We start from the raw sequence: 26,395 nt of genomic DNA on the forward strand, positions 1-26,395 counted from the left end.
TATAAATGATCAGTACTTTAGCGTAGTAGATAACTCGCAACTATTCTAATGTGAAAACAGTTTGTAACACCATTGGACATTTTCTTACCGAGTGCTCCCTCAGCTTGTCGTACAGGCATCCCAAACGCTTGGCAGCGTCATCAAGCTTCCTCTTGGTTTGCTGTCAACAAAATGTGTTCAGAAACACCACATAAAAGACATCTTCTACATCATAAGAGTTCAAGACTTTACCGGGTCCCCTGCTGCAAGCTGGCACCGTTGCACCAGGCTGTCGAAAGTAGATTTGAGCACCATGTGTTCGGCGGGGATCTCCTTTTGCTCCACCCTCTCTGCTGGCAGCTGCTGAAGGAGCTGAGGAGGAGGCGGCAGGTAAGGGTCACATATGTTTGGTGTAGGGCTGGGCGATTTATCGATACACTCGATATATCGCGGGGTTGTCTCTGTGCAATATAGAAAACGACTATATCGTGATATTCGAGTATACGTTCTCACGCAGTTGCTTTTAGCTGCTGGCATTACACTACAGGCTCTTCCCACTCTTTTCTGTCTCTCTTTCTCACAGACAGCAAGCGCACCTTCTTACATCAGGCATGTGATTTGACCACAATGAAAAAGACTGAAAACATTTTGGGGGTCTCGGGGACAAAGGCCCCCAGTCAGGTCCAGGGCGGTGCCCTGGTGGGGGACAAGGGGGGCAACGGCCCCCAAAGCTCCTGGTTTTTCACCAATTTAAAATGCTAAAATTAACAAAGACAGCACCATTTGAAGAAAATATTTTAGTGTTTAGACATGAAAACATCATTAATAGAATTATCCTAATGAATCACTGCATATGGTTGAGTCCCAACAGTATTTAGTCACTAATATTTACATCTTGTGTTCATTTCACATCCACAGGTGTCACATTGATCAGTGTTATTATCTTCAGTTTATTTACAGTATTACCACATTACTTCAGTTCACTTCACACATTTACTTGCTCGGAGAGCCCTTACATGAGCTTTCCTTGCAAGTTTCTGAGCAGCCTGCATTTTCCTTTTGCTCTCTTCTTTTTTGGAATTCACTGCCAACTTCTGCCTCTAGTATTATATGCAAATTTATTTCAAATGAATTGTTAACTGGAATCAATAAAACGACTCTTTCAATTTCTGTAATTTCATAATATATTTTCACGTTTCTTTTTATTTTTAGAAAAACCCATTTATATTTCGCAAAGCAATAATTGGTTAATATTTAAAATAAACGTGTATTTTATTTTAAATACTAACCAATTATTGCTTACCTAGGAGTGGGGGAAGAGTGGATCGTGAGATCGACAGGCGGATCGGTGCGGCGTTTTCAGTAATGCGGACGTTGTATCAATCCGTTGTGGTGAAGAAGGAGCTGAGCCGGAAGGCAAAGCTCTCAATTTACCGGTCGATCTACGTTCCCATCCTCACCTATGGTCATGAGCTTTGGGTCATGACCGAAAGGATAAGATCACGGGTACAAGCGGCCAAAATGAGTTTCCTCCGCCGGGTGGCGGGGCTCTCCCTTAGAGATAGGGTGAGAAGCTCTGCCATCCGGGAGGAACTCAAAGTAGAGCCGCTGCTCCTTCACATCGAGAGGAGCCAGATGAGGTGGTTCGGGCATCTGGTCAGGATGCCACCCGAACGCCTCCCTAGGGAGGTGTTTAGGGCACGTCCAGCTGGTAGGAGGCCACGGGGAAGACCCAGGACACGTTGGGAAGACTATGTCTCCCGGCTGGCCTGGGAACGCCTCGGGATCCCCCGGGAAGAGCTAGACGAAGTGGCTGGAGATAGGGAAGTCTGGGCTTCCCTGCTTAGGCTGCTGCCCCCGCGACCCGACCTCGGATAAGCGGAAGATGATGGATGGATGGATGGATGGACATGTATTTTGCAAGAAAATATTTTTTAGCTTACCTCATTATCAACTACCCTGTCTGCAACTGAAGTGGGTTGTTTGAGTGGATCTTTCCTCTCGATGTCTACGGCAGTTGTCGATGTAAACAAAGGATGAAGTCCGTAAGGTTTGCTCACTTTCGGTTGACATCCAAAAGTACCAGCTAGTGAAAAGTTTGTTTTCCTTGCTTCAAGTTGTTTCATATGTTTTTGGCCTTTCGCATGTAATTCCAAAGCCTTGAAACCTCGTGATCCATAGTCAGTATTATCATGACACCACGTGTACAAAACTTTTCCGGGACGATCGATTTTACGAATAAAATCACCGAACAAAGTCGTAACTTCCTTCTTCCCAACAGTATCAGTGATTTCCCTTTCCATCCAGTCCAATTGAAACTTATTTTTGACATGTTTATCAATTTCTTTTACTCGTGAAGCGTCCTTTCTCTTGAGAAACGACATCGTTTACATTTGGAAAATGGCGGTGATAACGTCATCATTCATAACAGATGCCAAGGAACATATCGACCAATCAACTATGGCGTAATATTATATTACGCCGTAGTTGATCGGTCGACACTTTTTTTCCCCCCCGAGATTAAAAAAGGCGGAATTCCGACTTTAGACGGAAAAATCACATGCCTGTTACATACATCATACGTATACGCCCTCACGGAGCAGAGAGGTAGCAGCATGGGTAACGTTAACTGTGATACTAGCAGAGCCGTGCGAGTGGTAACACGAGAGAAAGAAGGTGCGAATCTAGTAACAAATGTAGGAAGAATTAATTCCCAAGAAAAACAGCAGGGGGTCCATCGTCTGGTGGTGGTTTGGCTTCAAGTGGGAATATGTCGAACAGATAACCGTAATTTGTCAAGTGTGGGGCAAAAGTGTTGCTACAAAAAGTAGCATTACTGCTAATAGGTAGCATCATTTGTAAAGTCACCTGCTAGAGAATGAAGAGTGCTTACTCCGCATGTCAACATCTCCATTCGGTGCCACACGCCCACAACATCAAAATGCCTATGCAAACATTTCCAGATCAACACCGTATGAAAAAATAGTCAACAACAAAAGGAGATTATGTCCGTAGTAACCTACCACATAGCGAAGGATGAACACTATTTGATTTCCTATTATGCAGCTCATTTTTATTTGACACTTATTGAAATATCTTGTGTGACATCATGCACAAATGTTTGTTTATGTATTTTTTTGTTTTAAACTATTGTAGTGGCGTTCTGTACAAAAAGTGCACTTTAATTTAGTGATGCTTTGATATGTCATCCTAGTGACATCATGCACAAAAGTGCTCTTATAGCTCGTTTTAAAAGGTCTCTGACAATCTTGCCCTTTCTGTTATGGAAATTACATGAATGTTTGTGCCACAGCTTAATAAAAACAGTTTTGGTCAGTTGACTTACTTGTGATTTCCTTCTCTGCATGAAAGTTTAAAATGAGCATATATTAATGCAGTATGAACAAGAATGTTTTAATGTAGACACATAGAATCATCATACTGGTGTAATTATATGTATCAAGCGTTAATTCAAGGTTAAGGCAAAATATTGAGGTATACCTGTATATAGTGTATCGCGATATGGCCTATAAATATCGAGATATTAAAAAAAAGCCATATCGCCCAGCCCTAGTTTGGTGTAACCTGCTCGTATAATAACGCCGCGTCAAACACCCACCTGCACGCTGGGTTCCTGAGGGGCTCCGGGGGGCACCTGGGTGTGGTTGTGTGGTTGAGGGGCCTCCATTGGGAATCCCATGACAGGGGCGGTGATGGGGACGGGTGGGGTGTAATTGTCAGGAATCTGCTTTTGCACATTAAAAAGATAAAAATGGATTTGCTTTGAAATGAGAAGAGTTTTATCAAATGTCAACTTACCTTCTTCTTCCTGGGTCCCCCTCGTACCGCTGGGGGGTCATTCCAGCCGTCTTGGGCTGCTAAACAAGAACATGGGAGGGCACAATGAGTACTGCATGCGGATTTATAGATATTTTTTGTCTAATTCACCACACCCAAGCATTCAGAGATTCTATATGAGAGCATCTCTGTTAGTAACAAGCAAAAAAAAAAAAATGCTTTAAAATGTCTGAATTCAAGCCTAAATTACTCTGATTGTCATTCATATTTTTTTGAAGCAGCTAAAGCAAAAACAAGGTCAGCAAAATAAGAGATTTCAACCCAGTGCAACAAATCAAGAAATCAACAAATTTCAAGGATAATGTTAAGTTGCACGACAAGAACTGGTGTGTTGTATTATTCTATATGCAATCCTAACTCTGTCACCTTGGTCTTCAAACTGAGAATTCAGCCAAGGAAAGAAGCCTGCAAGTCACATGAGGAGGTAATGATGCGTACATAAGGAATTATGTCAGCTAGCTAGAGAGAAGAGTTGATAATTATATAAAGTGAGTAACATGACACCAACCCGCAGGAGGAGGAGCCACAGCAGAGCCTGCAAAAGGCTTTGCAGCAGGAGCTCCGGGCCCCCCTTGCGGGTAACATGATCCAAGAGGGGCGTAGGGACCGGTTGCCATGTGGGGCATTGGTCCCTGGTTTGGAAGAGCCCCGGGGTACATGGGGACCGGGGCTCCGGGTTGGGAGCTGGATGGCATGGGGCCTGGTGGCAAGGAGGTAGAAGGCATGAAGCTTGTTGGAGGAACCCCCGGGCTGGGCATAGGGGGCAGCCCCCCTGGAGCAGAGGACGAAGGCTGTAACGGAGGTCCTGATAAGTTGGCAGCTGGCATACAGGGGCCAGGAGGAGGGAAGATTGAGGGTCCGCCCATGGGCGGAGGCTGGAATTGTTGATGAGGAACGTAACCTTGCAGAAGGACACAAATTCTGTAAATACACATATACTTGTGAACGAGGATTTAACTGCGGGTCACACCTGGGACTTGAGCCAGATGTTGGGGGTATGGGGGGCTCATGGCCGGCCGGCTGGCACTTGGAGGCAGCACGTGAGAAAAGGGTGGAAGGCCCGGCCCGGAACTGCTTGGAGGAACTTGAGGTTTGAACACAGAGGATGCAGGCACGGGAGGCTGCTGCTGCTGCGGATGATGATGAGGAGGAAGGGGCTGATACTGATTCTGGAGTTTTGGGGCAAGAACAAAACCATAATATTAGTTAGTTTATTGACCCATTCCATGAGAAACACGGTTCCACTTTAATCCTGTAAGTGGCAATAAGCAAGCTTACCATCATTTGTGCTTTCTGTGCAGGCGCATGAGAAGCAGCGTTGAGCTTGGCTGCGTTTGGAAGCTGCGGTTTGACTCCAGCCTCTCCCTGAGCATGGAACAGTCTGTTTCGCAGCATAGTGATCCCAGCCTGGGAAGATGAAGACACACATTTTAAGACAGAAGGTGTGGAAATGAGGACGGGTCACTTGAAACCTCACTTGATCAGAGTTCTCCGGCAAGTAGGCCATGGCCGTGGCCAGGCTGCCCTCTGCTGCCAAGATGCCGGCGTAGCAAGTCAGCTTTTCGGCCAGCAAGGGGCTCTGGACCCCCACCTCGCTGTTGCGAAGGCGCTCGATGGACTTGCGCAACATCATGACTTTTTCCACTAGGTCCTGAACAAAAGAGAGGTCCCATCATAATGACAACAATAACTATTTTCTAAGTAATAACTGATTTAAAAAGGTAACTACTAGGTTTTGGGCCAATAACACAAATTATTGTCAGCATTATTTTGAGACCAAATTAAGCACTAATAATTATAATATATTATTATCAATGCGATCAACTTTTTTGGTTGCCATCCCTTTTTTTAAAAATTCAGGATACTGGCTTGTTAAAGTTAAAGTTTAAGTACCGATGATTGTCACACACACACTAGGTGTGGTGAAATTTGTCCTCTGCATTTGACCCATCCCCTTGATCACGCCCTGGGAAGTGTGGGGAAATGTGGGCAGCAGCAGTGCCACGCCCGGGAATCATTTATGGTGATTTAACCCCCAATACCAACCCTTGATGCTGAATGCCAAGCAGGGAGGCAATGGGTCCCATTTTTTTATAGTCTTTGGTATGACTCGGCCGGGGGTTTGAACTCACAACCTACCGATCTCAGGGCGGACACTCTAACCACTAAGCCACTGAGTAGGTGTTGTGGGGTAATAGTAGATGGGATCATGTTGCTCACTCGTTTAAAGACGAAATATTCCCACACTGACATCTGGCTTTGCAATCATACTTTATTATCCTGATTTTGATGACTTTGTAGCGCTCCTCACCAGCAAGTCGCGACTAGCGAGGCTCTCTGACCATGCATCTTGTGTGCATAAGATAGCGGTCCGACCTCCGCTAACCGAGAAAACTAGTATCATTAACTTACAGCGGCATTCTTTTTGTTTTGTTTCAGTTTCACAAAATTCTCACTAAATTCACCAAGACATCACCATGGAGTTATTGAGTCTGTTTAGCTGATTAAAGAGCTAGCTTCCGCAGCTAGTGGGTCCATGACAGTGACTTCTGTTTTGTTTGATCAACCGTTTTACTGCCGTGTGACAGGCACCATTTGGAAATAACTGAGGTGTGTATATAAACATTTCTGTGTAAATAACTATTTTGCATGGTATATACATGCGACTTCTGGTCCGGTGCAGATAATACATAGAAAAATACAAACCCCGTTTCCATATGAGTTGGGAAATTGTGTTAGATGTAAATATAAACGGAATACAATGATTTGCAAATCCTTTTCAACCCATATTCAGTTAAATGCACTACAAAGACAAGATATTTAATGTTCATACTCATAAATGTTATTTTCTTTTGCAAATAATAATTAACTTAGAATTTCATGGCTGCAACACATGCCAAAATAGTTGGGAAAGGGCATGTTCACCACTGTGTTACATCACCTTTTCTTTTAACAACACTCAATAAATGTTTGGGAACTGAGGAAACTAATTGTTGAAGACTTGAAAGTGGAATTCTTTCCCATTCTTGTTTTATGTCGAGCTTCAGTCGTTCAACAGTCCGTGGTCTCCGCTGCCGTATTTTACGCTTCATAATGCGCCACACATTTTCGATGGGAGACAGGTCTGGACTGCAGGCGGGCCAGGAAAGTACTCGCACTCTTTTACTATGAAGCCTCGGTGTTCTAACACATGGCTTGGCATTGTTTTGCTGAAATAAGCAGGGGCGTCCATGATAACGTTGCTTGGATGACCACATTATGTTGCTCCAAAACCTGTATGGACCATTCAGCATTAATGGTGCCTTCACAGATGTGTACGTTACCCATGCCTTGGGCACTAATACACCCCCATACCATCACAGATGCTGGCTTTTGAACTTTGCGCTTATAACAATCCGAATGGTTATTTTTCCCCTATGTTCCGGAAGACACCACGTCCACAGTTTACAAATATAATTTTAAATGTGGACTCATCAGACCACAGAACACTTTTACACTTTGCATCAGTCCATCTTAGATGAGCTCGGGCCCAGAGAAGTCGGCGGCGTTCCTAGGTGTTGTTGATAAATGGCATTTGATTTGCATAGTAGAGTTTCAACTTGCACTTACAGATGTTGCGACCAACTGTAGTTACAGAAAGTGGCTTTATGAAGTGTTCCTGAGCCCATGTGGTAATATCCTTTACACACTGATGTCATTTTTTTAAGCAGTACCGCCTGAGGGATCAAAAGTCCGTAATATCTTCGCTTACGTGCGGTGATTTCTCCAGATTCTCTGAACTTTTTGATGATTTTACGGACCGTAGATGGTAAAATCCCTAAATTCCTTGCAATAGCTCATTGAGAAATGTTGTTCTAAAACTGTTCGACAATTTGCTTACAAATTGGTGACCCTCACCCCATCCTTGTTTGAAAATTACTTAACATTTCATGGAAGCTGCTTTTATACCCAATCATTGCACCCACCTGTTCCCAATTAGCCTGCACACCTGTGGGATGTTCCAAATAAGTTTTTGATGAGCATTCCTCAACTTTATCAGTATTTGTTGCCACCTTTCCCAACTACTTTGTCACGTGTTGCTGGCATCAAATTCTAAAGTTAATGATTATTTGCAAAAAAAAATGTTTATCAGTTTTAACATCAAATATGTTGTCTTTGTAGCATATTCAACTGAATATGGGTGGAAAATTATTTGCAAATTATTGAATTCCGTTTATATTTACATCTAACACAATTTCCCAACTCATATGGAAACAGGGTTTTTATTATTGCCCCCTAAGATTTAGTGGGTGCATCTTATATATTGCATTCTATGGTCCGGAAAATACAGTACTTTTGACATTGTGCAAAAACATAATGATAAAGGATATTTGAACTTTTGGCAGTTTCCCTCCATTTGTGCAAATGTTTGTGTACTGTTAGTTAAACAAAGGGGATGAAAGAGCAGTGGCTGTGAAGTCTCCAGACAAAAACAAAGAAACTTTGAAGATAAGAGGACGTTCTTTTTCTGTTGTCCCTTATAGCTTTTTTTAGTTTCTATAGATTTGGATAGAACATATCTGCTTTTGCACAAATTAAGGTAACAATACAAATGTTGAACTAAACCGAACGATCTTTGATCAAAATGGTCTCCAACTTTATGCAGACAACCGTGGTCACACAGGAAGGCATAGTCACGCTAACTTCACCAGTCTGGGAGACGTCACTCAACGCACATCTTTCACGGTATTGCAATATAAATAAATATTAGTCATGTACAGTTAATTTGTAGTAGTTTGTTCAAAACACACCCACTCTGTTATGACATATTCACTTTTACTTTTTATTCGTCACTCCCACCTCCGCCAATCGAGAAAGATTGTAGATGACTATCAAGAGGGTTCCCCTGGTTAATTTAATTGTGACATTGAATAAACACGCTCAGGTGCTGAGAGCAATGCACAGAGTGAAAGCATCAGACAAAGAAAACAAACACGCACGGACACATACATGGTAATTTATCGATGACGGCATACTAGGGATGTAAGGATAAACAGTAATAATGATAATCACGGTAAAACTCCCGAAGGTTAACATTACATTTTTAAAATTAATAGATGGAAAAATCGGGATTGATAGACCCACTTTGATAAACTCATGGACTGACTGGCGCCAGCTTGCTAGCTTAATTGCTGACATGAAAAAAAGAGACATTATTGTCTTTCCTAGTCGACATACCCCAATATAAACTTATATCACACACTAAACCAGGCCTGGGCAATTATTTTGACTCAGGGGCCAAATTTGGAGAAAAAAATGTGTCTGGGGGCCGTTCAATCTATTTTTGGGGAAATAAATATAAAACCTCCCAATAAAGTCTGATTAAATGCTAAAAATTTTATGACAGACCGCCTTAAACAGGGAATGGAATTGTAAATTTTTCTATGAACGATAAAACCCTGAATATTGGCAACATATGAACGTCACACCCCCTCTCCATCCACATATTTTACAATCAACCCAAATGCAACAAACAGCGATATATGGACGCAAAGGGTAAAAAAAAAACATCTACAATCTGATATATCTGATAAATCACTAAACTATAGAACTTTCTTGTAAAAATCTCCTTCTGCGTCTGTCCCTGACACCCACATTTCAGGCTCTGGAAACACTCTGTGGAAACGCTCCCCACCTACACTGCTTGGTGCCTCGTCTGACCTGCTGTGACGTAGATTACCATAGTCACTAGTTTGGTTGTACGGTATATGGGTATTAGTATAGTACCGCGATACTAATGAATTATACCTGGTACCGTACCGCCTCTGAAAAGTACTAGTCCGCCACACACTAAGATCTTTTGTTAAAATAAAGCCAATAATGCATTTTTTTCTGGTCCCCTTTATATAGAAAAGTATCGAAGAGTACCGAAAAGTATCAAAATAATATTGACATCGGGACAACACTAGTCACTAAAATATCATTCAAAAGTGCAGATACCAACCATTGAAATACTTTGTATAGTTGAAGACTTGCATTCATTTGAAAACATCACTGCACATCATAATGGCAGCTACGCTTTCCATCTTAAACATCTAAAAATATTATTTGGGAATGTCCGGCGGCCAGATTGAAAAGCTTAACGAGCCGCATGTGGCCCCCGGGCCTTAAATTGCCCAGATCTGCACTAAACTATTAAGTTGCTGACACTCACACTCACAGGAATACAAGACCGAAGTGTTTTTACGGTGCTTTCAAGGACCCCGCCTGAAATAATATTATATCTTATTTGTTACGCACTTGTAATTTCAATAAATCTTATAGTGCAACAGTACAAAGCAATTTTTAAAACAATAAAATCTTAAGCCATTAAAACTGATAAAATACTAAAGACTAAAACAGTATCAGTGAAGCATAAGAAATACAAAACATGCAAAATAGTGGCTTGCTTATTAACAGTTTATCTATTTGTTTTTGTTATTTAAAAGAAAATAGGTTCATCAAATGATTTCAGGGTGTGTAAAAGTACACATTCAACAATGATGACAACCAAGATAACTTTGGTCATAATAATTGTGATATGAAATGTGCATATTGTTACATCCCTACGGCAGATTTTGAAGTTAATTTTCATCTATTGTTAGATTAATTGATAGATCGACCCAGGCCGAGTATCATTAAACTTGTTGTAAAGTTGTGTATTTACCTCTAAACCGAGAGGAGAGGAGCAGTCCCTGTGCAAGGCCCAGCATTCCACCAGCCTTTCAAGGTTTCCAGAGCAGATGTAGCACAGACAGGCCTGCAGGCAGTGTTTCTCGGTCCCCTCTCGCTCCAAACGGCCTCCCAGAGTATCTATCAAGAGATACTAGGTGCTATAAAGTCACAGACGTGCTGCCATTCTCTTCGAAACTTACCGCACAGACGTGCAAATTCTTCCGGGTGAGCGTAGGTGAGGAGCGCGGCGAGAGCCTCCTTCCAGTTGTCCAGCTCGCAGCTTTGCACAATGTCTTTCCAGTTCTGGGTCACCACTGACGATATCAGCTGCAACAAAAAGTAACGAATACCATTCTGCAGGGAAACAAGCGTATTCTATTCTCACCATGGAGACACTGTTTCTTTGCTTGCTCAGGTATTTCTGCTGCGTCTTCTTGAGCAGCTCCTCTCCGCCGCTGATGGACAACAGGATGGCTTCGGCGTAGCGGTTGTCGCTCAGACACAAATCCACGGCTCCCTCAAAGTTGCCGACAAGCAGTGCTTGGCTTATCAAACCGTTGGTGTCTATTGAAAAAGCACATTTTTCGTTACTACACACAGGTCATTTTCTGCCATCACGATGTGTTTTTGAAGAAGATTGATTTCTTTACCACAGGAAATTGGGATTTGGAAATTTGCTTTTGGGTTCTGGCTGAAAAAGTCTGCGGGTGAAGCACAGCCTGACGTTCTGGCATCAGCTACTGCATCTGCTTCGTCAGATCTCTGGAAACATAAGGACTAAAACTAAGATGGAGTACTAAATAACCAGTATGAGTATTAGTTGCAGACCTCAGAGGACAGCTGCAACATCTTTTTAGCCAAGTCCTCCGCATCCACGGCGTGTCCATTGGGTTGAAAATTCTTCCCCAAGCATTTGGAAATCTGGACTCAGAGACACATATTGGTATAATTTCCAGAAAAATGAGACTAAACATTTATACTAAGGGTGCACAATAATTTTGAGGAATTATGACATCACATCGATAAATCTGATAATATTAAAAAACAGCTCAGATCCAAAAAATACTCTTCCGTACTGCGGTCAAGGTGGGTTATGGTGAGCAAATCAAACGCTCATGCTGTTAACAGCTTGTCGTAAATTGACCTTAAGCTCATTGAAAATGGTGCGGGACTTCTTCACTGTTTCAAAGAAAGACATTTTGCCTGCTACGTGTGGCAACATATTTGCAAGGAAAAGAAAAAAAAACATCGAGCTTCAACACATCAAACCATATCAGCCACCTGAAACCCCCAGCGTCGCTATGATGGTATCTTGAAAGACTATGAAGATGCCTGTTTCTAAAGCAACTGCATCAGAAGGCAAACAAGGAAAAGGTGTAAATAATTTAAAGGTAACTATAAATAAAACAAAAATGGATGTTAAAGAGTTATTGGTGGTTTGACTTGAAGAAGGAAGTTATCTGTATCGGCTTGGAAAAAAAAAAAAAAAGAGCATCCCTTATCTATAATTGTATAGTTCAATGTTATTAGGAAAGTGCATTTGTACAATTACTCCTAACAGACGCCTGGTACTTAGTGTAGTTGTGAAAATACACCCCAGAATACCTTTTTTTCCAGTTCCTCCTTACTGAAACCCAAAAGTCTGAGGAATTTAATGCGAGCTTCATCTTCGAAATTCACCTGTAAAAGAACCCAAAAAGGAAGTTAGTTATCTGCATGTTGTGTGTCCACATTTTGGGGACACGCGTGCCTACCAGGAGGAACTTCCATATGTCCTGCTCGGCCTCCGACTTAGCACTGTGGATCTTGGCCTGGCAGTAGTTGTTGAAAGAGCCTGACTGCAGAGCCACCTGGAGCTCCCTGGAGCGCTGCAGGAACTCTGTTTCCGTGGTAACCTGGCTGACAAACACCTGTCTGGGGACGGGCTGGGGGCTTTGCACCGCGGGCGGCTTGGGATTCTCAAACGTTATCAGCTTACCGCCAAACTGAAGCACAAACAAATATCGTATCAGTCGTGCCTTAGTATGGAATAAACTTTTTTTTTCTTCTCCACTGCCTTCCGCTTACAGCAAAGGTGGCCCCGACCGGCCTGCGCACCCACTTGGGGGGCTTCTTTAGAGGGGGGACGATGGTGTCCTGCACCGTAGGCTGAGGAACCTGCAGGGGAGGAAGCACCTGGCCTGTTCCAAAGGGATCCATCGTATCAAAGGATGAAGAGATCTGACAAAAACATGTTAAAACGCGATTACTAATCAACAGCACCCCCTAGTGGATAAAACAAATTAACTGTGCTTGCTACCTTGTCTGCGGCGTTTTGCTGTTGCGCCTTCAAGCTCCCTCCCATTACAGAGTAGACGGTGATTTTGCCGTCAAACGAGGCTGCCGAAAGCAGAGCGGGATTCCTGGGACACCATTGGACGTCGAAACACCACTGGTTGGTTGTGGGAAGCTCGTAGATAACCTGCAGGAAAAACACGGTGTCTTAATACAGTGGAACTAGGGCTGTAATATCAAAATCTCACGGTACGATATTATCAAGGCATTGAGGCCACAGTATGATATTATTGTGGAATCGTCCACAAAAAAAAAAAGACTTGGTAAATGCCCTAGTGAATTTTTAAGATAAACACACTTATTGGATTGAACACAAATATAATTCTCAAATGTTCTAATCATATTTATTACTACAAACATGCATTTTTTCAGTGCAAATAATTGTGCGGAAACATTCCCTGTTTTGATAAGATATAAAACAAACTTACAATTGAGTGACTTTAAAGTGAAAATGTAAACATCCAGTGTAACAAGTTTAAAACAACAATGTTCAACTTTTACTTTCTGAGTAGCAGTGTCCTCTGCAGTGAAAATGTTTTTCTACATTTGGAAATCATGTTGTGCCCCGCCTTCCGCCCAATTGTAGCTGAGATAGGCTTCAGCAACCCCCGCGACCCTGAAAGGGATAAGCGGTAGGAAATGGATGGATGGATAAAAAGTTACCTGTCAATGTAACTTTTAATAATGCAAAGACCTCCAAAATTTATGTTGAGCTTCACTGGCTTCGAATAACTTTTCCGGAAGATGGTTTATCAAGTAGCTTCTCATATTTTCCGCGTTGTGCAGTGTACGCACTCTCCCTGTGTGTGTGTTCCCTGGGCGGCGGTGAACCGTGTGACGCGCTCTGTGTTGCCTTGGAAACACTTGAGACAGACGCAGCGTTTTGGTATGCAGACCTCTGCCAAATAGGTTGTTTTCCCCAGTGTTTGTCTGTTTGCTAGCAACATAACTCAAAAAGGATGGATTTTGTTGAAATATTCAGGAAATGTCCATAAAAAACAATTAGTTTTATCTGCTACTGACACTTCTCTCGCATGCTACCTCATTTTCTCCCTTTTACAGTCTGGTCTCCATCAGCATACAGCAGGGGTGTCAAACTCATTTTAGTTCAGGGGCTGTATGGAGGAAAATCTGTGCACACGCGGGCCGGACTATTAAAATGATGGCATTGAAACTAACACATAAAGACAACTTCAGATTGTTTTCTTTGTCTTACTTTGGTCAAAAATAAAACAAATAAAATATTACAACAAAAAATAGAAAAAAATACCAACAGCGGTAAAGTTTAGATCCATAAAGGACAGAAGAAAGTGAATGAATGTTTATAACTGTATAAATGTACATATGCATAAAAAATGTTATTCTTTTGTATTATTTTCTTTTGTATTTTTTGCTGGGCAGCACGGTGGAAGAGGGGTTAGTGCATCTGCCTCGTAATATGAAGGTCCTGAGTTCAATCCCCTTTCTGTGTGGAGTTTGCGTGTTGTCCCCGTGACTGCGTGGGTTCCCTCCAGGTACTCCGGCTTCCTCCGACCTCCAAAAACATGCACCTGGGGATAGGTTGATTGGCTACACTAAATTGGCCCTAGTGTGTGAATGTGAGTGTGAATGTTGTCTGTCTATTTGTGTTGGCCCTGTGATGAGGTGGCGACTCGTCCAGGGTGTAGCCCACCTTCCACCCGAATGCAGCTGAGACAGGCTCCAGCACCCACCGCGACCCCAAAAGGGACAAGCGGTAGAAAAAAGGATGGATGGATTTTTTTTTCTAATGAATTAAGTAACGTTTATGACAACATCTTTCCAAAACACAACATAGAGTGGGAGATATAACAAGATAATGCTTTCATTTATCATTTGTTTTCAAAAAGGTAACAAAATAGTGGGACCCCATTTCTATGACTTGATGGAAGGTCCCTGGAACCCCATTTTGAAAATTCCTAGCGCCAACACTGATGGAGTATTGGTACGTGGAAAACAGCAGCAGGCGGCTGTGGCCTGCAGGCTGGTTCTAATACTAATCAAATATCCATCCATCGATCCATCTTCTTCCGCTTATCCGAGGTCGGGTCGTGGGGGCAGCAGCCTAAGCAGGGAAACCCAGACTTCCCTCTCCCCAGCCACTTCGTCCAGCTCCCGAGGCGTTCCCAGGCCAGCCGGGAGACATAGTCTTCCCAACGTGTCCAGGGTCTTCCCCATGGCCTCCTACCGGTTGGACGTCGCCTAAACACATCCCTAGGGAGGCGTTCGGGTGGCATCCTGACCAGATGCCCGAACCACCTCATCTGGCTCCTCTCCATGTGGAGGAGCAGCGGCTTTACTTTGAGTTCCTCCCGGATGGCAGAGCTTCTCACCCTATCTCTAAGGGAGAGACCCAAACTCATTTTGGCCGCTTGTACCCGTGATCTTATCCTTTCGGTCATGACCCAAAGCTCATGACCATAGGTGAGGATGGGAACGTAGATCGACCGTTAAATTGAGAGCTTTGCCTTACGGCTTAGCTCTTTCTTCACCACAACGGATTGATACAACATCCGCATTACTGAAGACGCTGCACCGATCCGCCTGTCGATCTCACGATCCACTCTTCCCTCACTCGTGAACAAGACTCTTAGGTACTTGAACACCTCCACTTGAGACAGGGTCTCCTCCCCAACTAATCAAATATATTTTTCAGATCATTCATTACGGCCCACGGGCCTTGATTTGGACACATAGTGCGTAGAGCAGTGGTTCTCAACCTTTTTACAATATTGTACCCCCTGTGAATATTTTTTAATTCAAGTACCCCCTAATCGGAGCAAAGCATTTTTGGTTGAAAAAGAGAGATAAAGAAGTAAAATAAAGCACTATGTCATCAGTTTCTGATTTATTAAATTGTATAACAGTGCAAAATATTGCTAATTTGTAGTGGTTTTTCTTCAAATATTTGGAAAAAAAGATATAAAAATAATTAAAAACTTGTTGAAAAATAAACAAGTGATTCAATTATAAATAAAGATTTCTTCACATAGTAGTAATCATCAACTTAAAGTGCCCTCTTTGGGGATTGTAATAGAGATCCATCTGGATTCATCAACTTAATTCCAAACATTTCTTCACAAAAAAAGAAATCTTTAACATCAATATTTATGGAACATTTCCACAAAAAATCTAGCTGTCAACACTGAATATTGCATTGTTGCATTTCTTTTCACAGTTTATGAACTTACATTCGTATTTTATTGAAGTATTATTCAATAAATATATTTATAAAGGATTTTTGAACTGTTGCTTTTCTTAGAATATTTGAAAAAAAATCTCGCATACCTTCAAGTACCCCACAGGGGTACGCGTACCCTAATTTGAGAACCATTTGGGGTAGAGGATAGTGGGACATTTCCCACCATAGTGCAATAACAGACCTGCCGATACAAAAAAAAGTCCCAAAAAACTCCACTCACCAGGTTTTTGTTTGACAATGTCACTCCATCCATCCATCCATTTCCTACCGCTTGTCCCTTTACTCATCACGGCATTATTGTGAGGACTTTGAAATCACAATAATGTGGTATCTATAATACTGTTATATCGCTAAGTGGAGCCCTTCACGGACGTCATTGTGCGCATTTAATGCTGTCTAGACACGATGTACAGTATGTTGTTGTTGTTGTTGTTGTTGTCAGCGATTGACAATATTATCAATCAATCAATCAATCAATGTTTACTTATATAGCCCTAAATCACTAGTGTCTCAAAGGGCTGCACAAACCACTACGACATCCTCGCTAGGCCCACATAAGGGCAAGGAAAACTCCCACCCAGTGGGACGTCGGTGACAATGATGACTATGAGAACCTTGGAGAGGAGGAAAGCAATGGATGTCGAGCGGGTCTAACATGATACTGTGAAAGTTCAATCCATAATGGATCCAACACAGTCGCAATGCATTACCTCAAATGTCGACGTAAGTGGACCAACTTTTTCTAAAAATGACCTTTTTGCATCATTGACTTGATGACTTGGACTAGTTTCACTTTAATGACGTTACCTCTGCAGTATTTGGATTCCAGCAGAGGATGCGATTGTCCTTTGCACTACTGAGCAGGAGCTCGGAGTCAGCCTGGCTCCAGGAGATGGACAGAATTCCCCTTAAGAACAACAAGAGACCACAGTCAGTCTTTTTTTTGCCCTAGAATGGCGCAAAACAAAAATCCTCACCGCGTGTGATTTTCAAGCACTTTGAGAGGCGACGTGGCAAAACGCAGGTCCCACATCTGGATGACGGGGAGGCGGTCGTCCTCCGAGGCCAGCACCAACTGAGTGGCCACCTCAGGGTGCCACATCATCCCAGAACAGTGCATCTGGAAACACAATACAGATTCAATGTAACCTTACTCTCATTTTATTATATTTTCTAAGGGGGGAATGATTAATATCAAACCAACAACTTTATGAGTAGGAAAGTACAATAGACACGTAATATATAGCAATAAAGAATGTTTTCAATAAAACTTTCAATAATTGTTTGTCTTCTTTGTTGGAAGAAACCAGAAGATGCAAAGCAAGGTTGGTTGCATGATAAAGGCATTCGCTCTCAAGCGATCACTGATCAGTGGAGCGAGATGCTAAAAGCCAATCCAGGAACAGTATCAGTATCAGCTATCACGTTTGGTTGCTCCATCTTGTTGTCTTGTGGTTGACTCTTAAATGAAAAGCATAACTAAAAAATAAGTGCCGCAGAGAGCGAATAAATTCTCTATAAAACAGGAAAAGTCACCTCAACAGTATGGCAGTTTTGGGGATTTTTAAAAATGGAACGTAGTCGGACCAACGTGGTCTGGAAATGATGCAAGGCAAGACGCTAGTCCCTACCAACACCGAGAATACCAAACCACCTAAGCTCACCCTTTAGAGCACAGCTGCAACCTCTGGCACTAAACATGCAGAAAATAATTCTTCTCAGGTGTCTCCATATTTACATTTTCACACTTTGCACTATTTTGTCACACTTAATTATCAATCAATCAATCAACGTTCACTTATATAGCCCTAAATCACTAGTGTCTCGAAGGGCTGCACAAACCACAACACAAAGCACTACGACATCCTCGGTAGGCCCAATTAAGCAGTTCTTATTTTTGCACCTTCATTTTAGGAAGTTTGTGTTAAGTGTTGAATGTGATTTTAGAACTTTGTTTACATTGTTGGAGTGTTTTCCATGATTGTGTTGACATTTCCTTTACTTTCTGCCTTGATAGCTGAGGGGACGGTTACTATAAAAATGCCATCCATCCATTTCTACCGCTTATTCCCTTCCGGGGTGGCGGGGGGCGCTGGCGCCTATCTCAGCTACAATCGGGCAGAATGCAGGGTACACCCTGGACAAGTCGCCACCTCATCGCAGGGCCAACACAGATAGACAACATTCACACTCACATACTAGGGCTAATTTAGTGTTGCCAATCAACCTATCCCCAGGTGCATGTCTTTGGAAGTGGGAGGAAGCCGGAGTACCCGGAGGGAACCCACGCATTCACGGGGAGAACATGCAAACTCCACACAGAAAGATCCCGAGCCTGGATTTGAACCCAGGACTGCAGGAACTTCGTATTGTGAGGCAGACGCACTAACCCCTCTGCCACCGTGAAGCCCTACTATAAAATATACTTTATATTACTATAAAAATGTTTACATTTAATAAATTTTCTCCTGATCTTTATTTTCCAAATGTCCTAAAAATAACAAAAATCACAAATTATCAATATCTACCACGATATAAAACACTTATGTTGTGATACAGTTTTCAGCCATATCGCCCAGCCCTGTACATGAGGAATTATGACGTTACACCAATAAATCTGATTTTTTTTTTTTTAAAAAAAAGCTCTGATAACCAAAAGAAAACCTTAGTAAAAAAAACTCCAATGGAGGCGAGATTACTCATATTGGGCTGTAACAAAGTACCAACAACTTGTCCAGGACTGCCGGGAAAAGGGGTGGACAGCATGGATGTCGAGGATTCCCTGCTCAATCTGTGTTGAATCTGATGACAAAGGTCAGATTGAGAGGTCACTTGAGAAAAACAGCCGTTCGTAGGCTGGGAGAAGCGGCTGAGAGAGAGTCTCCCGTTGGCTCTGGCATAAAAGAGAGGACAATAGCTGGAAGCCTGGATGAAAGGGGCAGTGATCTGGCCAATCACTGCTGACCCACTGCTGTTGTGGTTAAGGGTCAAAACACTCTGTGAACATTGGGGACCACCTGATGACCTCTTGTCCAGGCCAAAGCTTTATCCATTAGAAATTGATTAAAATAGCATCTTTGAAGTATTTGCAAACTGTAGGTGGTTATCAAGCGCTCTTATCTCATCAGGGGTTGTAAACTTCCCTTGAGCTCAGTGTAAATAAACACATCGTCGATTGTGTGGGACTCCTTCGCTGTTACAGAGGAATACATTTCTTATTCTATTTGCACCAGTGTTCTGCAAACATTACGTGTGAAGGACAATAAAATTCATGAGTCATTAGGGCTGGGAACCTACTCAGTGGCCTAGTGGTTAGTGTCCGCCCTGAGATCGGTAAGTTGTGAGTTCAAATCCCGGCCGAGTCATACCAAAGACTATAAAAATGGGACCCATTACCTCCCTGCTTGGCACTCAGCATTAAGGGTTGGAATTGAGGGTTAAATCACCATAAATGATTCCCGGGCGCGGCACCGCTGCTGCCCCACTGCTCCCCTCACCTCCCATCAAGGGTGATGGGTCAAATGCAGAGAATAATTTCGCCACATCTAGTGTGTGTGTGACAATCATTGGTACTTTAACTTTAAGGGCTGGGAATATTTGGGCACCACACGATTTGATTCAATTCTTGGGGGTAACGATTCTCGATTCAAAATCAATACTTTTTAATAACTTTGGGTGCCATTTTGATGAATAATTACTTTCTTCCATAAAACCAACAGCTCTGATAAATGTTTATATTACTTAAAAGAAAACTGTTTTTGTTTAGTCAAATTCTACCCAAACATGTAATATCGTCAAAAACAAATAAAGCAGAAATATTCAATATTTCTCTCTTCTCAGGTAAATCTATACAGCAGATATGGGAATCTACATCAACATTATGATTTGCCTGGACAGAACAGATTTAAGAAAATAAATAAATAAATCAAATGTTTTTTTCCATCGATTATGAATCGTCACAAATAAGAATTGCAAATCATTCGAAAATCGATTTTTTTGACACTTCTATTAATTATTACTCATTTTTAGTTTTTAATTACGTTTTACTTCAGTTACTAAGTAAAAACTTGCCCTGAAACCATATAATTTGCCAATAGTGGGATAAATAAGTCTATCTATTGCGACAACAAGGACATAAAAGACACCAGTCAAAGACTTGTTGCAGCTGTAGCCAAATAACAACTACAAAAAGAAATGATACAGTTTCTACAAAATTAAGTAATACATAACTTTCATTGGCTACCACAAACAAGTTATTACATATTAATTTCCCCCCCAACACCTTTCCTTTTTTCAAACAGGCAGTTAACTTAAGGCAAAAATGTATTAGTTATCAGTAAAAGACATGGAGAAGCTTTGCTTCTTCTTGCTCCTTTTAAGGTGTGTCGAAATTAGAAAATTAACCACACTGATGTTTCTTAATGTAACTTGTTAAAACATGTTTGAAACTAATATTCATAACCATAACAATAGTAGTGATGTCATATTTGGTTAGGACACATTTACATGTACAGTTTGTCAAATCCACATTTGTTTGAGTGTTTCTTATATCCAGGTGTGCACAAACTAAAGCTAAATTTAAAAAATGATAGACTTAAAACTAAGTTCAGTATCCAGGCCTCAAATTTTAAACTGTTTTTTTATTCATTATTAATATCAACTTGTCCGCTTTTTGTCATTACATGATGCCTTTATCTCTATAGTTACATTATGATTGAAGGGGGGTAATTTTTTTAAAGTTATGTACATCTATATGTACATGTAGATGATGTATCGGGACAGATCTATTAAGAGTTTGAGCAGAAATATGTCATATAGGAATTAACTATACACAATAACACATTAACAAAATGCTCTGTCAAATGAATGTTTTTTGAAATAATTAAACACAAGTAATGTAAAAAAAAAAAAGCTTGTGTTTACTTTTTGATATTAAAATAAAACACAAAACAGTTTGGCTAATGAAGATCAAGTCTAATAAACAAGCTTTGTTCTACTCTTGAATGAGTACAACAGTTTGGCCAACAAAAATAAAGACGATTGACATCTCTCACATCGAATACACAATTTTCACAGCCTGCATTCAGTTCGATGAGATGACAAAACATTTTAGCTGGTATTGATGTTATTTAAACAGTGATACAGTTTGCAGTTAAATAAAGGTCAAGTGAACATCTCAGTCATGGTAGAGAATTTATAAACAAGTTGTGACAACGTACACGACACATCGCTTCCTGCAAAACATCAAATAGTTTTCTCCTTTGCTGTATAATTTCAGTGTGGGGACAAGTGCGTCGGTCTTCAATATTGTCCACACCTGTCTCCATCTAAACATAGCAGTGTGCTCTTAAACGCACTGTGGGAAGTAAGGGAAAATGACGTTAAATCAAACGCTTACCCTGAGGGGAAATCTCCCGAGCAAAGTCGTTTTCTTTAGTCCGCTATGATCATCAAGCCAAACGACGCTAGTGCGCATGCGCCTGAATTCTTGTTGACTAAAATGCATCAATAAATGAAGTTTTTTCAGTCCATCCATCCATTTTCTACCGCTTGTCCCTTTTGGGGTCGCTGGGGTTGCTGGAGCCTATCTCAGCTGCAATCGGACTGAAGGCGGTGTACACCCTGGACAAGTCGCCACCTCGTCGCAGGGCCAACACAGATAGACAACATTCACACTCACATCCGCACACTAGGGCCAATTTAGTGTTGCCAATCAACCTATCCTCAGGTGCATGTCTTTGGAGGTGGGAGGAAGCCAGAGTACCCAGAGGGAACCCACGCAGTCACGGGAGAACATGCAAACTCCACACAGAAAGATCCCGAGCCCGGGATTGAACTCAGGACTACCCAGGACCTTCGTATTGTGAGGCACATGAACTAACTCCTGTGCTACCGTGCTGCCACGGTTTTTCAGTAATTAACAAGTAAAAAGCCAAGGGCGATTACGGCATGTTCGTGCCGCTGATGTTGGTGAATTTTTTAAGGCTTACGGCAAATGACGAGGGCGGTCGCGGCTTTTGCCGCAATTGCGGTGGTTAAATTCCAGCCCCGAGTATCAGCCTTAAAGGCGTGCTGAAATGAAATTTTGTTATTTAAACGGGGATAGTAGGTCCATTCTATGTGTCATATTTGATCATTTTGCGATATTGCCATATTTTTGCTGAAAGGATTTAGTAGAGAACAACGACAATAAAATTTGCAACTTTTGGTCGCTAATAAAAAAGCCTTGCCTGTACCGGAAGTAGCAGATGATATGCGCGTGACGTCACGGGTTGTGGAGCTCCTCACATCTGAACATTGTTTACAATCATGGCCACCAGCAGAGAGAGCAAATCGGACCGAGAAAGCGACGATTTCCCAACTTAATTTGAGCGAGGATGAAAGATTTGTGGATGAGGAAAGTGAGAGTGAAAACTAGAAAAAAATGAATAAATAAAATAAAAAAAGACGAGGGCAGTGGGAGCGATTCAGATGTTATTAGACACATTTACTAGGATAATTGTGGAAAATCCCTTATCTGCTTATTGTGTTACTAGTGTTTTAGTGAGATTATATGGTCGTACCTGTACAACCTTAAGGTCGGCCCCGCACCTTTCTTCAGCACCAGTCGACGGGTGGTGGCGATGCCCATCTCTGCCCTTCGCAAGGGACACTCTTCGAAACACAATCTTTCTAAATGATCGCTGCATAATACACTGTACTTTGTGTGTGTGGTCCAATCCAACCGTGTTCGCTTGACATCTCTGTTCTATAGTAAAGCTTGACTGTCATCTTCCGAGAATGTAAACAATGTGTTTGTGTTGCTAAAGGCGGCCGCAATACACCGCTTCCCACCTACAGCTTTCTTCTTTGACGTCTCCATTATTCATTGAACAAATTGCAAAAGATTCAGCAACACAGATGTCCAACACAGACGACTTATAGCTGGGAACGGTGCTGGAACAAAATGCCCTCTACAATGCGTGACGTCACGCGCACGTGTCATCATACCGCGACGTTTTAGCATGATACTTCCGCGTGAAATTTTAAATTGCAATTTAGAAAAAACTAAACCGGCCGTATTGGCATGTGTTGCAATGTTAATATTTCATCATTGATATATAAACTATCAGACTGCGTGGTCGGTAGTCGTGGGTTTCAGTAGGCCTTTAAGAAGCAGGAAGTATTCAGTATCAGTAAAATATTGTGCATCCCTAATCAGTTTCCATCCTTCTCTAAAAAGGTAGAGAGCTCTAAAGTGATTTACACAAAACACCGTAGGAGGAATTTGGGGATTTCTTCCCCCATTTGAGACCAATTGTGGCGGTGACCCACTTAATCTAGCAGAAAGAGCTGTGGTCAATAAGCTTTCTGCGTATGTACACCACACTCACCTGTCCCTACCTGCAGGGTACTTTTATCGTTTAAGTAGACACAATAAATATTAAGATAATGTTCTGCTAAGTGCATTAAATTTTTTAAAAAGCACAAACCTTGTTGCTGTGGTCGCTGATCTTGATGATTGGCTCGTTTTTCCTCAAGTCCCACACCACGGCTTTCCCGCTGGGGTTGGCCGAGGCCAGGATGTGCTGCACCTGCCGGTTCCAGGACACCACGCTGACATCCTCTGCGGGCTGAAGAAGTGATGATGGAGGAGGTCACTTGAGCGTGTTAAAACCACCTAAAATAACATTCTCACCTGTGCTTTTGCTCCTGGCGTCATCGGGCTGCTGAAGTTGTTCAGATCCCAAATATAAATCTCTGAATCATTCGCTCCGGATGCTAGGAGGTTACTCTGAAAGGGCATAAATAAACGGAGGATTACTCGTGTGAAGTCAAGTAAAAATAAACACCTTATTTGGGGTAAACATAGACCTGGAAAGGGTTGAAATCGAGCGCTCGCACGGGTCCTGAGTGTTTGTTGCACTCTCCCAAAATGGCCTCCGCCCCCGAGTTTACGATGGCCTCGGGGTTATAAATTGTTAAGGTGCCGTTTTCACTGCCGCCCACGAGCCTGCCTCCTGTGCCGTCTGCTCCCATTCCGAAGTTGACCCACACAAGACTGTGCAACCTAATGGAGAAAGAAAGCAAGAGAAGATAAATGAATTGTGTAAAGTGAAGTTGCACTATTTTTGGAATTTTGCCAATCATTCACAATCCCTATGTATGACAAGAAGACGTATGTTTTTGTTTTTTTAATGAATTCTACTTGTAAATACGGCACGTATGAGCTAATGGGAGTACTCTATTGGCACATAAAGCCTTTTAAAAACATTCAAAAATTGCCAACAATACTCCATTTACATCATGTAAGTTAAAATTAACCAAGTATTAGGGAAATTGTTATTATAAGCCCTAACGCAGACAGACTATTTTTAGTGGTGCCATGATCAAATCAAATCAAATCAAATCAACTTTATTTATAAAGCACATTTAAAATTTACCACAGGGGTAGCCAAAGTGCTGTACAATAGGCAGGTTAAAAGATAATACGAGAACCGAGCAAACAACACAACACAAACAGAGCATGATAAAAAATAAATAAATAAAACATAAAAACAGGTTCACAGCAGGTGTATAATGGGGCGCCATTGCAGGATGGATATCACCTAGTCTTAAAAGCCAAGGAATAAAAGTATCTTTTTAAGAGGGATTTAAAAACAGTAAGAGAGGAGGCTTGTCTAACACTCAGAGGTAGGTCGTTCCAGAGCTTGGGAGCAGCAGCAGCGAAAGCTCTGTCACCTCTAAGCTTCAGCCTTGTGTCAGGGACCGTCAGTAGCAGCTGATCGGCTGATTTTAGGGATCGAGTGGGACAGTAAGGCTGAAGGAGGTCGGAGAGATATGTTGGCGCGCGGTTGTTTAGACATTTAAAAGCAAATAGAAGGAGTTTAAAATTGATTCGATAACGCACAGGGAGCCAGTGAAGGGACGCTAATATAGGGGTGATGTGCTCACTTCTGGGGGTCTGTGTTAGCAGACGAGCAGCAGAGTTCTGCACCAGCTGCAGGCGGGCGAGGGAGGCCTGGCTAATGCCTACATAGAGGGTATTGCAGTAGTCGAAACCATTCGAGATAAAGGCGTGAATTAATTTCTCGAGATCATGTCCTGACAGAAGCGGTTTCATTTTCGCTATTTGGCGTAATTGATAAAAGCTTTTTTGAACGACGCTGCTGCTGATGATGATCACAGAGAGCTAACTAGCTTATGCGCCTATGTTGACATAATGAGCTGGTGAGCTGCTGCATCACTTTTGAGCTGGTGAAAGTGAATTCTAGCTAATAAGTCATGCCTCTCACCTGGATAGTAGAAGGTTGTGGCCATAAACTGAGAAGTTGGTCAACTTTGACATTGAACTTAAGACTCCGAGATGCCGAGAAAGACACGATAAAAAAAACAAACGCTTTTTTTTCTCCTTCAGGTGGATTATAATTAATTTTTTATCTAAACTTGAAAATATTAACATCCCATCAGTCAGCCTCCTAGTATGAGCAGACCGTATACAGTAAGTGATTTTTTTATTATGTACATAGTTTGTATTTCTTGTTTAACACTTAGCAAAAGCACGACCGACCTATAATCCTTGATATCACTCGAATAATATCTTTTTGATAAAGTATAGGGCTATATTCCATTGCAAATCTTGATTTTTTTGCAGGAAGATTTAAGCTTCTTTTGTACTCAGATAGTTTGCGAGCTACTAGCTGTACAATAGCCACTTAGGTTTGGTTGACCATCACTGGTTTTCACTTCCGGGAAGAAGTCATGTGACAAAATACAAATGAAGAGCAACTCTCATTGGCTCCATTATTTGCTGACTTTTGCTAATGTTTATTTACAAATTACAAAACCCAAAACCAGTAAAGTTGGCACGTTGTGTAAATGGTAAATAAAAACAGAATACAATGATTTGCAAATCCTCTTCAACCTATATTCAATTGAATAGACTGCAAAGACAAGACACTTAAAGTTTGAACTGAGAAACTTTGTTATTTTGTGCAAATATTAGCTCATTTGGAATTTGACGAATGCAACATGATTTAAAAAAGCTGGCACAAGTGGCAAAAAAGACTGAGAAAGTTGATGAATGTGACATGAAGTGAACTATATTTATATAGCGCTTTTTCCTCAAGTGACTCAAAGCGCTTTACATAGTGAAACCATATACTTAAGTTACAATTAAACCAGTGTGGGTGGCACTGGGAGCAGGTGGGTAAAGTGTCTTGCCCAATGACACAACCGCATTGACTAGGATGGCGGAAGTGGCGATGGAACCTGCAACCCTCAAGTTGCTGGCACGGCCGCTCTACCAACCGAGCTATACATCAAACACTT

The 26,395-nt window shown here is 41.8% G+C and overlaps 1 protein-coding gene across 5 annotated transcripts in view; it reads right to left on the reverse strand.

Annotated features, from left to right (window-relative positions):
* Positions 1-26,395, reverse strand: part of sec31b (SEC31 homolog B, COPII coat complex component) — a 40,488-nt gene that overhangs the window by 5,672 nt on the left and 8,421 nt on the right. For 2 of the 5 annotated variants that reach the window (XM_061909804.1, XM_061909805.1), the window contains exons 4-26: positions 23,939-24,134; positions 23,763-23,858; positions 23,557-23,697; positions 17,062-17,204; positions 16,892-16,991; positions 12,830-12,991; positions 12,598-12,750; positions 12,285-12,515; positions 12,136-12,210; positions 11,359-11,451; positions 11,181-11,292; positions 10,916-11,094; positions 10,731-10,857; positions 10,523-10,668; positions 5,315-5,488; positions 5,116-5,244; positions 4,808-5,006; positions 4,346-4,738; positions 4,204-4,242; positions 3,799-3,857; positions 3,599-3,727; positions 232-351; positions 89-160 (exon numbers count right to left, since the gene is read on the reverse strand). In XM_061909804.1, coding sequence (XP_061765788.1) covers positions 89-160; positions 232-351; positions 3,599-3,727; positions 3,799-3,857; positions 4,204-4,242; positions 4,346-4,738; positions 4,808-5,006; positions 5,116-5,244; positions 5,315-5,488; positions 10,523-10,668; positions 10,731-10,857; positions 10,916-11,094; positions 11,181-11,292; positions 11,359-11,451; positions 12,136-12,210; positions 12,285-12,515; positions 12,598-12,750; positions 12,830-12,991; positions 16,892-16,991; positions 17,062-17,204; positions 23,557-23,697; positions 23,763-23,858; positions 23,939-24,134 — 3,268 coding nt within the window. The remainder of the gene's footprint in view (positions 1-88; positions 161-231; positions 352-3,598; positions 3,728-3,798; positions 3,858-4,203; positions 4,243-4,345; positions 4,739-4,807; positions 5,007-5,115; positions 5,245-5,314; positions 5,489-10,522; positions 10,669-10,730; positions 10,858-10,915; positions 11,095-11,180; positions 11,293-11,358; positions 11,452-12,135; positions 12,211-12,284; positions 12,516-12,597; positions 12,751-12,829; positions 12,992-16,891; positions 16,992-17,061; positions 17,205-23,556; positions 23,698-23,762; positions 23,859-23,938; positions 24,135-26,395) is intronic. The other 3 variants (XM_061909806.1, XM_061909808.1, XM_061909807.1) reach the window with 3 other exon arrangements.

The sequence above is a fragment of the Nerophis ophidion genome, linkage group LG08 (assembly GCF_033978795.1).
Source record: "Nerophis ophidion isolate RoL-2023_Sa linkage group LG08, RoL_Noph_v1.0, whole genome shotgun sequence".
In the NCBI taxonomy this organism is placed as follows: Eukaryota; Metazoa; Chordata; class Actinopteri; order Syngnathiformes; family Syngnathidae; genus Nerophis; species Nerophis ophidion.